This window comes from Scatophagus argus, chromosome 14 (genome assembly GCF_020382885.2).
Source record: "Scatophagus argus isolate fScaArg1 chromosome 14, fScaArg1.pri, whole genome shotgun sequence".
In the NCBI taxonomy this organism is placed as follows: Eukaryota; Metazoa; Chordata; class Actinopteri; family Scatophagidae; genus Scatophagus; species Scatophagus argus.
Window position 1 is genome coordinate 14,324,376 of NC_058506.1, and position 16,636 is coordinate 14,341,011.

Sequence of the window (16,636 nt, forward strand, 5' to 3'; positions counted from 1 at the left end):
CAGAATTCACAAAATGTGTTTTAGCTCTTTATAGCATGATGTGAAAGCTAACTTTTACCTGTGAGTTCACAATGCAGCCTCTCAATAAATGCACAGTTTCCTGTGTTGATGTCAGGTTCACACATGCAGCAGCTGACAATGTGCCGAAACGGACTCGCACAACAACTCTCTTTATCTTCTCTCTCTGTGAACATTAGAAACTAGCATCAGCTGGGGTTTCAATATTAACTTACTGATGTTTTACCATGTTTGTATTAGTGGATTAATGAAAAAAGGTAATCTAGCAGTGAGAACTGTAGGAAATTGTTTTGGTCTCTCGCACGCTTACATTTGCACGAGCGCGCGTGCACACACACACACACACACATCCCAAAAAAACCCAAAACTAAATAAATAAATAAAACCAATTAACATGCATATTGAAGACAATGCTGAATCCTCATGCACAATCAGATCAGATCTGGGATATCTGTAATGTTTACTTATGACTGTGCTGCACTCAGCTCATAGCTCCACTATCATGCAAACAGCTCACATTCTCTGCCTCACAACATTGGATGTGATCCAAGTAGGCCAATCAGCAGTGTCTTATTTGGAAAGAGTTACCTACTGATACCAGTCAGTCCCTGATTCCTATGGTGATAACAAGCAGGAGATACCAGCCCATTTGCTAAAAAGAACATGTGGGAGAATCTCTGCAAACACTACGAATGATCATTAAACCACGAGTCTTAAATGTGTGTGTACAGTGTGGCAACAGATAAACAGAATACGGATGCTCAACAGCCAACTGTACATAAAGGTTGGGCCTTTTAATAACTATGTGGCTAGTCGTTTACCCACCTACTTTATTAGGTGGCATGACAGGTAGGTGACATGACAGACCTGGGGATTAAAAAAAATGATAATAAAATATTAAAAAATTCTGAAATGTGGCACTCGTGTTTTTGAGTTTTTCTAGTGTGAATCATGACAGAGTAAAAAAGCCTCTTATTTCAGTCATCACCCAGCCCTATTTGACAGATAAGATAAATTAAAGCGATGACAACAGACCTGACAGAGTGGGTGTATGGTTAGAGGTCACAGTTAAAGAGACAAACCCACTCGGTCACCAAGATGCACAACATGTGCAAGTTCTTTCTTCAGTTCACTGAGCAGCTCTTGTACCAGGGTACCGCACAATAAACAGGACTTAAGACAGGAAATTCATTGCTGTCGTGTGGCAATTTGGGTTACATTCGACTGTACATTTAAAACAACACAAGTTTAAAAAGATTTGATGCGTTAAATATTGTGCTGTCTTACTTGTAAGTGTTCTTGCTCACCGACTACCTCAATTCTACAGCTCAGACCCACGAGTATCCATGTGTTCAGCATTTGAGAAACAATCATGGATTCACAATGGGTAGCTATTCTTCACTTCAGATGTCTAGTCCACAGCAGCTTTGTTGGACAACGATGCACCCACAGGACGATAACTATAAGCCAGTGGTTTCCAAACTGTGGGAACACAGAGCCATTGCTCAAATGACCAGGAGAAAAAACATGAAGTGAAACTAACGCTGAACAGATCTTGCTCACAGCAGGCATCTTTTCAGTAAAGGGTTTAACTAATACAATTGTTAATTGCTGCACTGCAATCGTTTCTGGAGTTGAGCCAATGTTAATATTATGAGCCCCACCTTTGCTATTTAAGAGGTTAAAATTTCTGCTGTGAACAAGGTCAGTTCATCTTATTCAACTGAGAAGCAGAAACAAGAGCGCATTGACGGTGACGAGGAGATCAAGATTGGGGTTGGCAAGACCTATTCAGAAAGCAAAACCGAAGCAAATCTCTCCTGATCTCAAGCTCACTGTCAGCATAGCAGGATAGCCTTGTGTGTAAAAACATTCATACAGTTTAACTTACAGTTTTCACATGACCAAGAAACACATGCAAAAACAAAAATTCAGAGCGTCTTGTTGATCATTTTTTCAATAATATTCGACATGGCTCCTTTTGTTATCTCTATCGGATTGTTTCAGTGTACTTGTTCTGTTTCCACATCCTCTGCTGTAAACACACAAACACTTGGTTGCAAATGAATCGTGACAAAAACAAAAAGAACATTTCCCAAAATTCTATGCATCTGACAACTTGACTTGTGTGTTGTACCAGCACATGTTTATGGTATACAAATGTCTTTATCCCTCACTGTTATTAAATGATAGTAAACTCGAGTAGAGACACTACAACTGCCGATGAAAGCAGAATGAGCTTTCACTTCTAGATAAGGAGCACCTTACATAAACAACAACAATGCAAGCAGAAAACCAAACACTATGAAACAGCAGTAGAAACTATACATCTAAGAGTATTTAACTCAGTCTTCTAAAAAACAGCACATCTATTACATCTCTCCATCTCTTTGTGATGGATTCACTTGTTTTGGGGAGGCACACAGCTTGAGACCATGAACGTCCCTATCTCATCTCATCATCATCATCACCACCACCATCTTACACGCAGGTAAAGATGACAAATGACCTATTACAAACGCCAATAAAGCCATAAATGTCACCAGTATCTTCACAGTCGCTGCACTCATCACAGATCCCCAGCAAAACAAAACCTCAATCTAACGCTCTGTGCCAACACCCACGTAATCCGCCCTCCCAATTGGCCGAGCGGACATGACGTCCCGCCTGCAGGCGCGTCTGAATGGCCGCTACGACTGTCAATCCCGGAAGCTGCTTCATAAAAACAGCCCGTTTCAATCTAGGTTGAGGCAGAAGATAAACAAGTTGGAGGCCTATATGCCCGTGGCCTAGATAGCTAAATATAAAAGGCAGTTTAAGTAAAATCTGACACCTACCACAAAATGTGACTACAACACATGATTATACGCTGTATAATATAATAATCTGTTAATGCTTTATTGACAAAGAAGAGACACCAAATCAAACGTTTACCTTCAAAAGTCGGTTGATTAAACTACACAGTAGGTTGTTTAGTGGGATATCCAAACAAATCCAGCATCGCAAAGAAATCGTTATTAAAGATACCTCTGATCAGAATCTGATTCTGGTGTATTATTTAACCTACATCACATGGAAATTTCTGGCTATGTCGAGCTTTCTTTCAGCAGCAGTGGATGTGTTCTGTGCTGGGGGGCGTGTACCTACAGAGAGCTCAGGCTGTCTGCAAAAAGTCACTATGGGGCATTTCACTGGCACACTGAGGCTTTTCTAACCACAAATACACATCAGCACATTTCGTTATTGTTACACTACACGTAACAATGACACGTTAAACAATTTAATTATGTTGTAAGAGGTGTAGCATGATTTGGACAGTTTAGAAGTAGAGTGCACGCCAATCTTCTTACATAAGTGCAGTTTTAACCACCCTCACCCGGAGTGAGACATATAACCGCACTTTTAAAGAGACTGACCAATTAACTTTACCACAACACAATCATTAAAATCAACGGAACCTTATTTTTGACAGGTGTAGTGCTGGGTGATATTTGACAGTGACCGAAATTCATCTCAGCTCATCATGAAGCGTTAGCTAACTACATTTCTGCACTTAAACACTTCCTGCAAGAGCTGGATGAAGTGAAGACATACGTTTATCGTATTACTTGGTCCAAACTGTGCTTTTGCAATGCGGAACTAACGAGTCTTGCTTCTTTTTCACCCGCAGCTCACAGTCAGTATGGCCTCCGTCCGCCCCCTTCCTCATCCCAGCTGAGGCTCGATACACAACAACAACCAACCCACCGTTAGCTTCAAAGCTAACCTTTCGCGCGGCGAAACACCGATCCACTGCTCAGCAAAGTTACTCCAAAACAGATAAATAACGGCCCTACTCACTTTTAGGACGCCCACGCATACGTCTTGCTTCGTGTCGGATCTCGTGTAGATTCTCCTATTGGAGATAAAAGGCCCCCTTTTCAATGGAGTCCACGCGTTCTTACAGCTCTCTCGGGTTTGTTTTGTTTTTCTCCTTCCTGACGGGTTCCTGGAAAGCGCGTGACTGCCCGACCACGTGGTGCACCACTGGACCAATAGGAACAAAGCTCGAGACTGGGTGAAAACATTTCACTTTTCTCAAGATAGCCTACTGTAATATTGCAACAGAATTATAGCCTTAAATTTATCTGGGGTGCATGATGATGTTACCCCCTGTTTACTTTAGAGAATTCAGAACAAATAAAGAAAAAAAAAGTTTATATATTTTTGGGTATTTTATTAAGTTTGTTATTCAGTTTTGTTTTCTATAAATTTGACTTTCCTACAAGTATTAATAAATGCTGTTTTAAAGCCCTTTACACTCTGCCAGGACTGTAGTTCTAGTAGCGAAATACAAAATAATCATTTGTTGCCTTAATTGTGCTGCATTTTTAAACATTTAAAGGCGCCTTGTACAATTTTTGTGTTTTACCACTAGTAACTATTGGTCCCCTTTTTGTTTATTCCCATGGGTGGGTGACTGGATTCACATTCTGCCAATGATTTTCCCACTTTTCTGTTGATTTACAGCTGGAGAAAAAACAATGACACAAAGTGCTATCAAAGGCAAAAACACTGCTAGGTAATGTAGGGTTTAACATTAAAAAATGATTTCATAAATGTTTTATGAAGTGGGGAATTTAACACATTTGTCAGGCCACAAAAAGTGTTTTGTTGAACAACAATCTATGTAAACAGAAGATTTGTTTACAGGAAAACTCCACTCTTAAGGCATCATAACAAGTCATTTAATTATTGATTGTGCATATATGAATTATTGTAACCTTTACTTACTAACTTTAGTTATAATATTGAAATATTTTGGGTAGCTGTTATATAAGCAATGGGTTTCAATCACTGAACAGGAGATCCTCTTAATAGTTTACTGAAGGGCTTGAAGGGTGATGACAAGAAGGTGATGTAAGATTTAAATAAAACTAACAAGATAAAAGTCACTGATTAAGTGACCAAAAATCAAACCCAAATAAACAGTTTTCACCTACAAAGAATCCTTGTGTACTGCTGCAGTTCAGGAAATGGAGACAAACCCAATATTCACTTCTTTCTATTAGTTGTCTGTCAAATCATCCAATTGAAGGCTCTTACTGTCTCTTCCCCATGCAGGTTGTGATTAACCCTTCATGTGCTGCTCTTCACATCTGTGTCTATTAAAATGTTCCTTTGCAAGCCACGTAGGGCTGACAATGCTCAGCAGTTATATCATGAAGGCATATGTACATACAATACTAAAGCATATCATGAGGTGAAATTCTACCAAAAAGGTTTGAGTATTAATACATATGTGGAAACAAGTCGGATAATTTGTCTTTGGCTCCAGAGGGATCTGTGGGAAGTCTGACTGAATGCTACAAATTTGAAAAAAAAATAAAATCTCTGAGTGTGGAGCTGGAAAGATGTATAATACATGTGTGTTTTGCAGCACTCCTGTCATGCAAAGTGACAGCAGGTGTCAATTTCATGTTTGGCCTATTTCTGTGAAGTTGTTTTTGTATAATATAGTTTCTCTCTAACCCCCCAAAAACCCACACATTAAAACCTAAACTAATTCTGTTAACCCAATCAGTAACTCAGAATTTATTTATTCAAATAGATGACTGACAACATTTTCTCACTTGGAGTTTTTTTTTTTTGGGGGGGGGGGGGGGGGGGGGGTTAGCAACTTTATGAGGACATTCAGCCTTGACAAATATAGAACAGCAAACAGCCAATATCAAAGGCTGCATTCATTGCATACATGTAACATCGGTTCCACCAATGGAAAACTGTGAAAAGATAAGTTAAGAGTAATCTACTGCCTGATTCCCACAAATGACTTACATAGTAAAAGTCTCCACTGAGCTCAGTCCAGATTCTCGGGGGGTATAAAAGCAGCTGTTCCAGGCAGCTCCCACCCCCTTTTTCACTGGAAAGAGAAACCATGACTCTGGTCATGAAAACTAAGGCTATTGGACCGTTAACACAGCACTGTGTCTGAAAGCTGTGCTGTTTCAGGCCAAGCAGCCACAGAACAAAATAACATCACCAGATGCAAGCGAACTTTCAGTGTAACCTCCATCCTGCAGCTAAATCTATCTATCTATCTATCTATCTATCTATCTATCTATCTATCTATCTATCTATCTATCTATCTATCTATCTAACCTCTGCTGTGTTGATCAGAAGACAGATCACACATATATCAAACAGCCTGTTGGGAGCTCTGCCAGGCTGGCAAAGATGGGAGATAGAAGAAATATGGGGTGTGTGGCTTAGTGTGTTAGTGTGTGTAAGCTGTGGGGAATTTGTGAGCATCTCGTAAAACGACACTTCTCGTGAATTCGGTTAACACCCAAAGCTTTTTGCAGTTTTTCCATTCAACAATATTTTTCTTTTTTTTTTCTTCTTCTTCTTCTTTTTTTTTTTAATCAAACCTAATTTTTTAAGTAGCTTTCATTCAGGACACACAAGCTAATCTGTTTCTTCTTAATGTTTTCATTTTTGTAACTTTGTCTTAGCCTCCCCGGTATTCATGGTATCCTTTTTTAAGTTGCCAGTTACTTTTTTATTTCACTGATATCCTATCATATAAATCATAAATATTAACTAAATATTAAATAAAAATTTAATTAATTATTATTTTTTAATGGTTTATGACATAAATGGGATGCTGTGTTAAAAAACCCATATTAGGGAAGGTCACATACTAAGTGTCGATACTACAATAGATTGTTAAAGAGGAAAAACTGATTTTAAAAAAATTAATGAAGCTGGAAATAAAAATTTAAGTTCACTGAAAAGCCAAATTTATTAGAAGTGTGCAGTAAAATAAAATTTTTGTAATGACTGACTAAAAGTAATGGAATCAAACTCAATATTTTTATGTAATATTTAATAAAATAGGAGTAGTAGTAGTGTCTTTAAATTTATATTCTTTCTTAGGTATCATCATGGTTATTTCCTCAGACCTTAGATTCCTCCCCCCAGAGACGCAGCAGATGTCATAAAACCATTTTCACAGGCTAAATTCGCCTTGCGACAAACAAACTTCAAACACAAATGCATCATTTTTTTTTAATTGGCATGAAGTCCCATGATTGTGTTTCAGAAAGCAGGTTTAACAGGTTATTCACATAAATCATCAAAACGTGCTTAGTGAAGAACGCTCAAGATCTCTCCAGTTTCTTTCACTTTCTACTAGTTTGATTTAAGTGACTACGATAACTCATCAGCAACACTTTAATCCCCACACTGTGTGTAAAGGGATTACACAAAATGCAGAACACTTGAGCCATGTTGCACCAAACTGAGTTTTATGTTTGAGTCTTGGGACATTTTTGTTTTGAATTTTCCCTTTTGATTCTATTAGCAGCACTGTGGTTGGGTTCTTGCTGCTGCTAGGAAACCAAGAAGGAAAAGACACAGGGCCCATTATAACATTAGTGTAAACAGACTGAAGAGAGTACGCTTTGTTGTGGACCTCTTGATGGTTGACATTTCCTTGAAAGTTTCACATACCTGATTGTGATTACAGTCCTGCTCCTCTTCAGAGGCTTTATCGGAAAAGTCCCTTGAAAAGGCATTTAAAATCATTGGATGATTAAAATATCTTTCTTCACTGTTTCTATTAGTAAAAGCAGTGTTTTAAATTTTAGCAAATGGGAGGCCCATTTGCTAAAATTTAAAACACATGGTCCAGTGAATATCATGTTAGGTTTTTGATGTGAAACAGTTTGTGATCTGGAGGATCTTAGATGATTTTCTTTACATATGGCTGACTTATTCAGTTTCAGGGCACTAAAACAAATTAAAAACAAATAAAGTAATTATTTATTTTGGCTGCAAGGCAGACTTAAGATAATTGGAGCCCAGAATTAATACATCAGTCACAGTGACAACACTACAGCATGTTGTCACTTTAACTATACAAAACTGATTTATAATTCTGGAAACTGGGATTTTTAAATCATGTGTTGGAACAGCTGTGACAGGAGTTTATGTGTCCTCTTAGTGAAATATTACTTGATAACTTTCCATTTTCTTCCCACCACTGCAGTAAAAGAAAATTAAACTTCAAATGACTCAACACCAGAAGAATGAAATCAAGCAAGAAAACAGATTTGATTCAGCACTGTTTTTTTTTAATTAGTACCCTTTCGTCTGTGAAAACAGTAATAGCAAATAAAGCCTGAATGTCCAGGGTACATCAGAAGGTGATAGCTTGATCTTTAGTACACTTTTTTAAAATTAAAGATTTCTGGCAAACCATCCAGTCCTTTTATTCTGTCAGCAGTCAGAATAATGCACATCATGCATTACAAAAAGCTGCGTTATTTTGTTTATTAGGCAAATTAAATATGCTGATACATGCTGTACAGAGCAACGCTGGTTAAAAGTGAACTTTCACACAGAACTCGCTTTTGTCCCAACTTTTAATCAGTGCATCTGAAGGCAGGTGATGAAGGCTCTGCAAAAAGCCTCCAGTTGAAACAATTTTTCAGACTACTTCTCATAAAGTCAAGCATGAACGCGCACACTCGGAGAATCTGTAGTTTAACAAAATACTGTACTCCTGTTACTTTATACAAACAGCAGTGATCAATTCAGTGCTCATCAATTCATGCATCATTATTAAATGTTTCAGGCTGTAGGATTTAGTGGCATCTTGCGCCAAGGTAGCAGACTGCAACCAGCTGAACACCTCCCTCCCCTCTTAAAGGGACACAACAAAACCAAAAACACACGTTTCCCCCATTTCCCCCTCTTCCTACCTGCGGAGATATTTATGCATCTAGTTTTAGTGTGATCTTTGGAGATATTGACTGTAGAGATGTCTGCCTTCTCTAGAATATAATGGAACTAAATGGCACTTTGCGTGTCATGCTCAAAGCACTAAAAAGTATTGGAAATAATTCAACACCAATGTCTCCTTCCAAAAATCAAAAAGTCAGAGGATCAGAACCAAAGATCGACGGTCTTCATTTCACCAACGTATCATTTCACGACATTTTGAAACAATTTCATGAGATTAAAGGGATGTGGAGTTTTCCCTTCACATCACACAATCATACTGTCTATTATCTGAAGCACCTTGGAGTCAGAAGGTTTTCAGTTAATATTTCAAGTTTTTCTGAAACCAGAAACCACTGATGTCAAAAATCCTTTGTTATAAATCAGTAACGAATAAAACAAGACATTTCTCAGTCTTATAATCAGCAGTCACTGCTTTCTTATACCATCACTTTGCTTCTTAAAGTTGATGTCCAACCTCAATTCTTCACCCCCCCCCCCCCCCCCCCTCAGATTACAGAGGTAATTAAAAATGCAGGATCTCAACAAGGCTTTTGTGTCATCACCACAACCAGCAGCTCCATCTGCCCTCTGCTTTTATTTGGTCCAGTGTGAAAGCTTGTTGGCTCCATTCTCTGAAAAAATTCTTTCCGCTGGATTATGCAACAAAAGCAGCAGGAAGAGGAGATAATGAAACAGTCTGATGAAAGGGGCATTAGAGCGTAGCACCAGTGGCCACTAGAATGAGTCACTGAATAATGATTTTAATTTACAAATGAGATCTCCTTGGCACAGTTCACACCAACAGCCAGTCCATTAAGTCCTTAAATTTATAAACCATAATAGCAGTGCTGCAGTTTTTGATAATATGACAGAATACTGGTTTACGTGCCAGAGTTGTCGCACCGATCTGTCTCATATGTCTCACAGCTGTTACAGCAGCCGTTTAAAAGTGTCTCGCTCTTGCTCTTAATCCTGTCTCTTCAGTGCTTTCTTGACTTGGATACAGACTTATTACACAGAGCAGTAGGGAGGGATTTTAGGCTGATACTCATACTGACTGCTGTTGATTAACACCACCAATAAATAAAACAAGACTCCCAATTAAATTCACGTTTTACTGCTATTAAATATCAGCTGGTGTTGTCCTTGTTAGCCCATTTTCCTTTTTCTTGGGAAAGAAAAGCTGCCTGCAGCTGACTTTTTTGATTAAAACCACTAATTAGCATTTGCAGTCAAGTCAATCCCCATCTGATACTGTTTAATATCTGTTGCTAGCACTGAGAATGAACCAATCAGGGAAATCAAACAAGCCTGTCAACAGCAGCACAGGACCACAATTGTCTTTAGTGGAGTGATTAGAATTAGTTGATTTAGTAGAGTTGTAGATTAGACTTGATTTCACTTACATGCTTACTGTTTTAATTTTTATGTTTTGTTTAAATTTATGTAGGATGGAGCAGGGTCATACTATGTTCAGCAGATTAATCACTGATCCGGTATGTTGGATGTACTGTACTAAATAATATAGCTTGGTTGTCCCTCTAAATACACCAAATAGTTATCACAGTTCAAACTGTGAAAATTTAGTACTCCAATACAGACATTTTCCTTCTCCAGCAGGACATACAGCTGAAGTGTGTGCGTATAAACTGAAGATGTGTGCCCATCGGCTTTGCGATGCTGTAAGAGCTACAATTACCCAGAAACCCCACCCTTGCTTCCCTGCATAAACACATTTTGGAGTAATTTTGCTGAAGCATGTTGCACTCAAGTTGACAAGGTCATAGTTCAGTCTTGATCCTGTGCATCAGATCTCTCTGGTCCACCATGTCTGTCTGCCTGTTCCAGCGGTGGTAAGCCAGCAGGGCGATGTTTTTGGCAGCCACTGAGCTCATCTCCATGGCACTGCCGGCCAACTCGATGCCATTGAGGTAATACAGATTGGGGTGGAGCTCCACAGGCGGCAGTCCTTGGCTGCTGCTGTAACAGGGGTAGGCCTGCCACTCTGTCACCTGCACTGAATAGTACGACCTAAGATTGAGCAGTACAAGAAGGAAAGCTGTTGGTATCTCAAGCATACGTATCTCATTATGACAATGCATCAAGTTTAACAACTTGTAATGATAAGTAAACATCAGCCTTTTAGCCACAACAGCAGTGTTGCTCTTTAGGTCTATAGATAGATCAGTCAGTGCACCACAGTGGTTCAGAGTGAAGTATCTCAACAAATATCAGATGGATTGTGGTAAAATGCTGTACATACAGACACAGTCCCTTGAGGATGTATCCCACTGACTTGACAAATATTGCACTGAAAGCCATGATATTTGGTAGACACACTTCGGATGAATTGTTATTTGTGTAATACATCTGTGATCCCTTAACTTTTCATCTGGCACCACCTTCAATATTTCACTTAAAATTTCAATTCTTCGGTTTAAGACCAAATGCCTCCAAAACTAATGAAATTCCCAGCAGCATCCACTGTGCTGTGTTTTGTGTTAATTAGCAAATGTTAGCATGGTAAACATGACTATTTTTAAAATTAAATGATTACTTTTTTAACATAAGCATGTTAGCACAAGCTACAGCCTTACAGAGCTGCTCACATGGCTGTAGGCTCTTGGTCTTGTTATACATCATTGTAATGTCTCACATTCTCCAGCATTTCAAATTTGAATTTTTGCCTTTTTTGATATTATATGAAATGCTTTGGCAAATCATGAATTTTTCAATATTTTCTGGACCAAATACTTAACTGAGAACGTAAACTTTATATTATGCAGTAATGGCAATAACAGCTAGCTGCAGCACTGGTCAGTATCACTGATAACTTTGCCGAGAAAGAAGTGGCCCACCTGAAGAGCATTTTGAGTTGTGCCTTGTCCAGAGGTTGTGGGGAGAAGACTTTATAGACTCCTGCCTCTTGTGGCTGCTTGCGTCGGAAGCCGGCCGAGATGTTGACAGGACAAACGCTAGCCACGCTGTTGAAAAACAGATCAGCCGTCTCAGTTGTCAAGATGCTGGCGAAGGGGAACAGGCGAGGGTCCGGGAAACCAAAGAAAGAGGTGTTGAGGTAACCATGGACAATGGTGGCTACAGTGCTGTGATAGTTGCCCGGGAGCTGGTCAAATGGAGGGTTGAAGTCGTGGAACTGGACTCCGGACCTGACGCTTTCCTGAAGAGGTGTCGCCAACACTACAATGTCATACAGCTCTGATCCCGTCCCTGCTGCTGTGGTGTAAGTCAGCTGGTACTGGTGTGCCTCCGCTGTAGGGAAAATACACAACATCATTGCCCACACTGTTCATCAGTCCACTGGTATCTAGTATCTATCATCATTTACACTTGGTGATGCCAAGCCACAGGGGAATTTCTGTAATTCACACAAATTATGAACTAAAGGAAATAACCCATAACTAGCTATTCTCATAGTGCTACGTAAGATCAGTCTGGGATGCTGAATTATTGAAATACTTAACCACAGAATGCAATAATGCATGATTGTATTCTGTGATTAATTGATTAATTGATTCAACTACTTTCAGTTGAATGAACATGTCCTGTCGCAGCTGTGCATTCTGGTTTATTACGACTATAGACATTGGATAATCAGTAAAAAAAAAACAAAACAAAAAAAACACTATATCTAGAAACTATAAGAATTTAGTTCTTGAAGACACCCTGTAACCTGGAAGGCTGGAAATCTCAAGAGACAAAGTGTTCATCCTCTAAAAAAAGACAGCAGAAATGATAGTTTTCTTCATGTTTTATCATAAAGTTTTATCGTGGTTTATACGATATCGAACATCACTGTAGCTCTGCAGAAGTAATGGAAAAAAAACATAAGTGCATACAGCACTGCAGCCATTGCAAATGTGGGCTCTGCTCAGGAGGTGATGCTTAACAGTAAACTGCATTTTACTGTTTTAATCTTGCATTTAATCTTGCAGAAAGTTTTCCCAGAAGAGTGGAAGCTGTTCTAGCTGCAAAGCTGTGTGTGTGTTTAGCAGTGTCACTAAAGTCCTTGTTGTCATGGTCAAGTGCCCAAAAACATTTGTCTATGTAGCAGTATGTATACTGTATATAACGAGTGTGTTCATATCACTGTTCATGCTGTTTAAGGTTTATATTATCCACTGTACAAATGGACTTCTGGCTGGACGCTGAACTGAATTTTGGGTCTGTGTACTTGTACTTATGGTCCTTCTTTTTTCCATACTTGTGTTGTCTCTCCAAAACATCACAGTTTGTTGAATACTGTGACATCTGACATGAGTCCAACTCAGCCTACATCAGGGTTAACTACCTGAGTAGACTGAGGAGATGGAGTTGACTTGTGCTTGCAGCAGATTAGCATTTGCCATCTTCAACAGGCCAGAACACACCAGCTTGTTGCCTCCTTCCACCGCCCACAGGTTGTTCTGGGCACCAGCTAAAGACACAGCACCTGTAAAACACACACACACACACACACACACACACACACACACACACACACACACACACACACACACAGTGCCAAGTGCTATAAACCAATTATCAGCTGCCCACACACTTTCCTGTTCTCTTGCTCCTCTTCATTTCCTTTCCTCTCTCCTGACCTACATCAGCGGCGACATGGATGTTCAGCTCATAACAGGCCCTGATGTCAGAACCAAAGCCTTCGTCCTTCCACTCTTTTCCTTGCTTCTTTTCTACTCATCATTCCCTCACTCACTCTACGTCTTCTTTTTCTACTGCTCATTTCTTCACACTCATCTGACCTACAAAGGCGGGGATGCTGACATTCTGCCCGTAGTTGACCCTCATGACGGGCGCGATGACCTCATCGATGAAGCGCTGTGACACACCCAGCTCCAGCAGCGAATCAGAGAGGGGCCTCCGGGTCATGTTGATGAAGCCACTCCCTCCAAGAGAGTCCAGCAGTTCCTCCACCGAGCTGAAGGCATAACCATGAGCCTGGTACTTGTAGATCCTATATTATACACACACATCAAATGAGTCGTGATTAATTATAAAATACACCGGCTCACTGCAGCTGATTTAGAGAGTGGGCAAGAAAGACTAAATGAGACAGAGATAAATCATTTACTGAAGGAGGAAGTAGAGGTCGGTAAATGGCCAGAGTGTAGGGGTAAAGTGCAAATCGGAATTTGGTCACTGTCTCAAGCAGAAACTAAGACACAATAAAAGAAGTGCAGCAAATGATTGGTTATGTCGGCCAGATTTGACAGGCTGATTAAGAACATCAATTCTGTTGATTTCTATCGTTTTGTTGTTGGAGGATGAAGAGAGACAAATTTTCATTACAGTGGCACTTTCTATATTTATACCGACCTCATCCAGAAGGTTAGATACTGAGTGGAGGTTAGAAAATGACAGATAGCTCAGCATAGGCTTTACCCACTGACCCCAGTGACTGACTAACACTGGGAGGCAGTGTTGTGCGTTGATTCTGAGCCTGAAGTACTTGTTTTTACAGTCATTTTGGTTCACTTGGTGATAAAGTGAGAGGAATCATGGTAAGAAGAAGGTTTAAATCAGAAATGGCGTTGCTGGATCAGTAGTGCAAAGTTGTTTCCTGTCATTAAAAGGTGAAAAATAGTTTCTTAGACCACTTCCATGTTATCTCCACAATCAAGTAGCATTACTACACTACACAGATGGGAGAGAATGCAGACCACGAAGACAACATGTAGAAGCTGCCATGAGACTAGACAACAAACCAGCATGAGCAGATTTTGGCTTACCTCATGAATTTCTCCATGATCTCCTCCACCCACATCTGCAGGCGTATGAAGCTGATGCCGTAGCGCCACCACAGCCGAAACAGGTCCAGCAGGTACCAGTCTGTCTCCTCCAGAATCACCTCCTCGCCATTAAACACAGCTGTCTTACCCGCCACACTACGACGATACTTCAAACCTTGCGAAGCAGAAACATGGCGACACAAAGGATAAGCGCACACACATTCACCCAGGAAGGAATATAATGTCGAAAATGTCATGAATTAATTTGTCTCTGACAGTAGTGATGTAACATGGATCATAAACCAACCTAGCTGTTTGACGAACTCCTGCATGTGGAGGTTGAGGGAATGTATGATGGAACCTCCAGACTCGTAGTCATGATGATTGACGGTTACGGTGGCAAGACGGCCTCCGACCTCCCCCTTCTCAAACACGTCCACCTGGACCTCAGGACCAAAGTGCTGCCGCAGGAAGTGGGCTGTGGCGCTGCCTCCTATCCCTGCCCCAACCACCGCTGGAGCACAGAGGATCAGAGCCGGCAACATAGAGGAAGGGTGAAATCAGAGTGTGGTTTGGAAGTGAAATGTGTCCCAAAGCGAATTATCACAAATCATTGATAAATGTTTACTATTATTGTGAAGCACCTGGGTGAAGACATGGCCTCAATGAAAATGATAAGGTATGTGATCTTTAGGTTACAAATGGATGAACATGTTATGTTTAAACCAAACATTGAAGCTTAATTCGTGTTGCCCTTAAGTCACTGTAAGACTTGACCTGAATTTCAGTTGTGACAAAAATTTTTGTACCTTTGTCACAACAATGACTCACCCCGGAAGCTCAAATTAGTTGGAAAATTGACATGTCCAGATGACGCACTCCAAAAACACTCATTTCATTGATTATGGACAAGCCTAACAGTTAGTCATTCAACAATCATCATGAGTATGTGGTGATGAAATGTGAACAGGCCGACAGAGATGCTGTCAGATGAAAACAGGGTCGTGCTCGGGTTAGAAGACGGGGGAAGATTCAGGTGCCCATTAACTACAGCTGAATGCCTTTTCATTTCACCATTATTAAACGGGTGCTAAATTGGTATAAATAGGGGGAAAACGCATCCTTTGTAAAGTCTAATGAAAAATGAAAGAAAAATAACGTGACAGTGAACTAAGCCTACCTGCAGACATAGCTAGTTTCAGCAGCTCACAGTAACATACGCACACCCAACGTTACTAACGTATATGAATGGCAAACTGAATGTCTCTTTATTAAAAAATATATATATATCCGGGAGTTAGCATGCTGTAATACACATTATCTTTCATTCAGACTAGCCTGCAGCCCTCTGGATGCGGGCTAACGTTAGCTCAAACCAACGGCTGCGCTGATGCTTGAACACGCTGGTTTCTTTACCTATTTTAGAAGGCGGAGCTCCGTCGACTTGAGCAGGTCCCGCCGGGTCTCCAGTAGCCGACCGGGCTGACAGCACGACGACGAGCAGCGGCAAGAGAGAGCCGCCCATAGCGGCGATAGAGCAGAGGTAACTGAGAGGAAAGGAGCCGAGCGGGTGCAGGACAAGGAGTAAACCTAACACCAAAAGCTAGCCCCTCTACCGCTCTCTCCTTTACAAAGGACTGTATGTTCAGAACAAGATCATTTGCATGTCAGTTGACTCTATCGCTGTGAATTGATATGCTACGTTTTAAACAGACTCGGAACACTGCACAAAAGGCAGCTCCATAATGGCTATGATGTAGCTATGATAATGCAGGTCAATTCACCAATGAATGGTCCACATCCGGCAACATCACGTGATCCCAAACTCTGGTTTGTTTCCGTTAGCTTCGATCAATGGCTATCGTGTATTGGCAGGATAACGAAAGGATGACCCGCCCTGCTCTGCTTCTGATTGGTTTACTCAGAAATTCTTAGCGATACAAAACAAGTTTAAGTTCGCCCACCACAAACAAAACGTCACTCAGCGTAAACCAGTTAGGCATATTCTTAATATGACTTATTCAAATAGATAACAACAGCCTACTCCAGCAATATTCACATAAGCGTTTATGTGAGATGTTAAAAAAATTCACAGG

General features: G+C 40.3%; 2 protein-coding genes across 5 annotated transcripts in view; both read right to left on the reverse strand.

Annotated features, from left to right (window-relative positions):
- The window catches only part of crebrf (creb3 regulatory factor), a 28,410-nt gene extending 24,392 nt beyond the window's left edge, over positions 1-4,018 (reverse strand). For 2 of the 4 annotated variants that reach the window (XM_046409953.1, XM_046409952.1), the window contains exon 1: positions 2,953-3,842. Coding sequence is in view for 2 of the 4 variants with exons in the window: in XM_046409950.1 (XP_046265906.1) it covers positions 59-194 (136 nt within the window). In the remaining 2 variants the exon portion in view is untranslated. The other 2 variants (XM_046409951.1, XM_046409950.1) reach the window with 2 other exon arrangements.
- Positions 4,019-8,113: 4,095 nt separating this feature from the next.
- LOC124070489 (prenylcysteine oxidase-like) lies at positions 8,114-16,557 on the reverse strand. Its single transcript, XM_046410432.1, has 7 exons — positions 15,957-16,557; positions 14,848-15,054; positions 14,541-14,715; positions 13,554-13,765; positions 13,097-13,237; positions 11,646-12,057; positions 8,114-10,818 (listed from the first exon to the last, which is right to left on the reverse strand). Exons 1-7 carry the CDS (start codon positions 16,063-16,065, stop codon positions 10,569-10,571), a joined length of 1,506 nt encoding a protein of 501 aa, XP_046266388.1. The 5' UTR covers positions 16,066-16,557; the 3' UTR covers positions 8,114-10,568.
- Between the last annotated feature and the right edge of the window lie 79 nt (positions 16,558-16,636).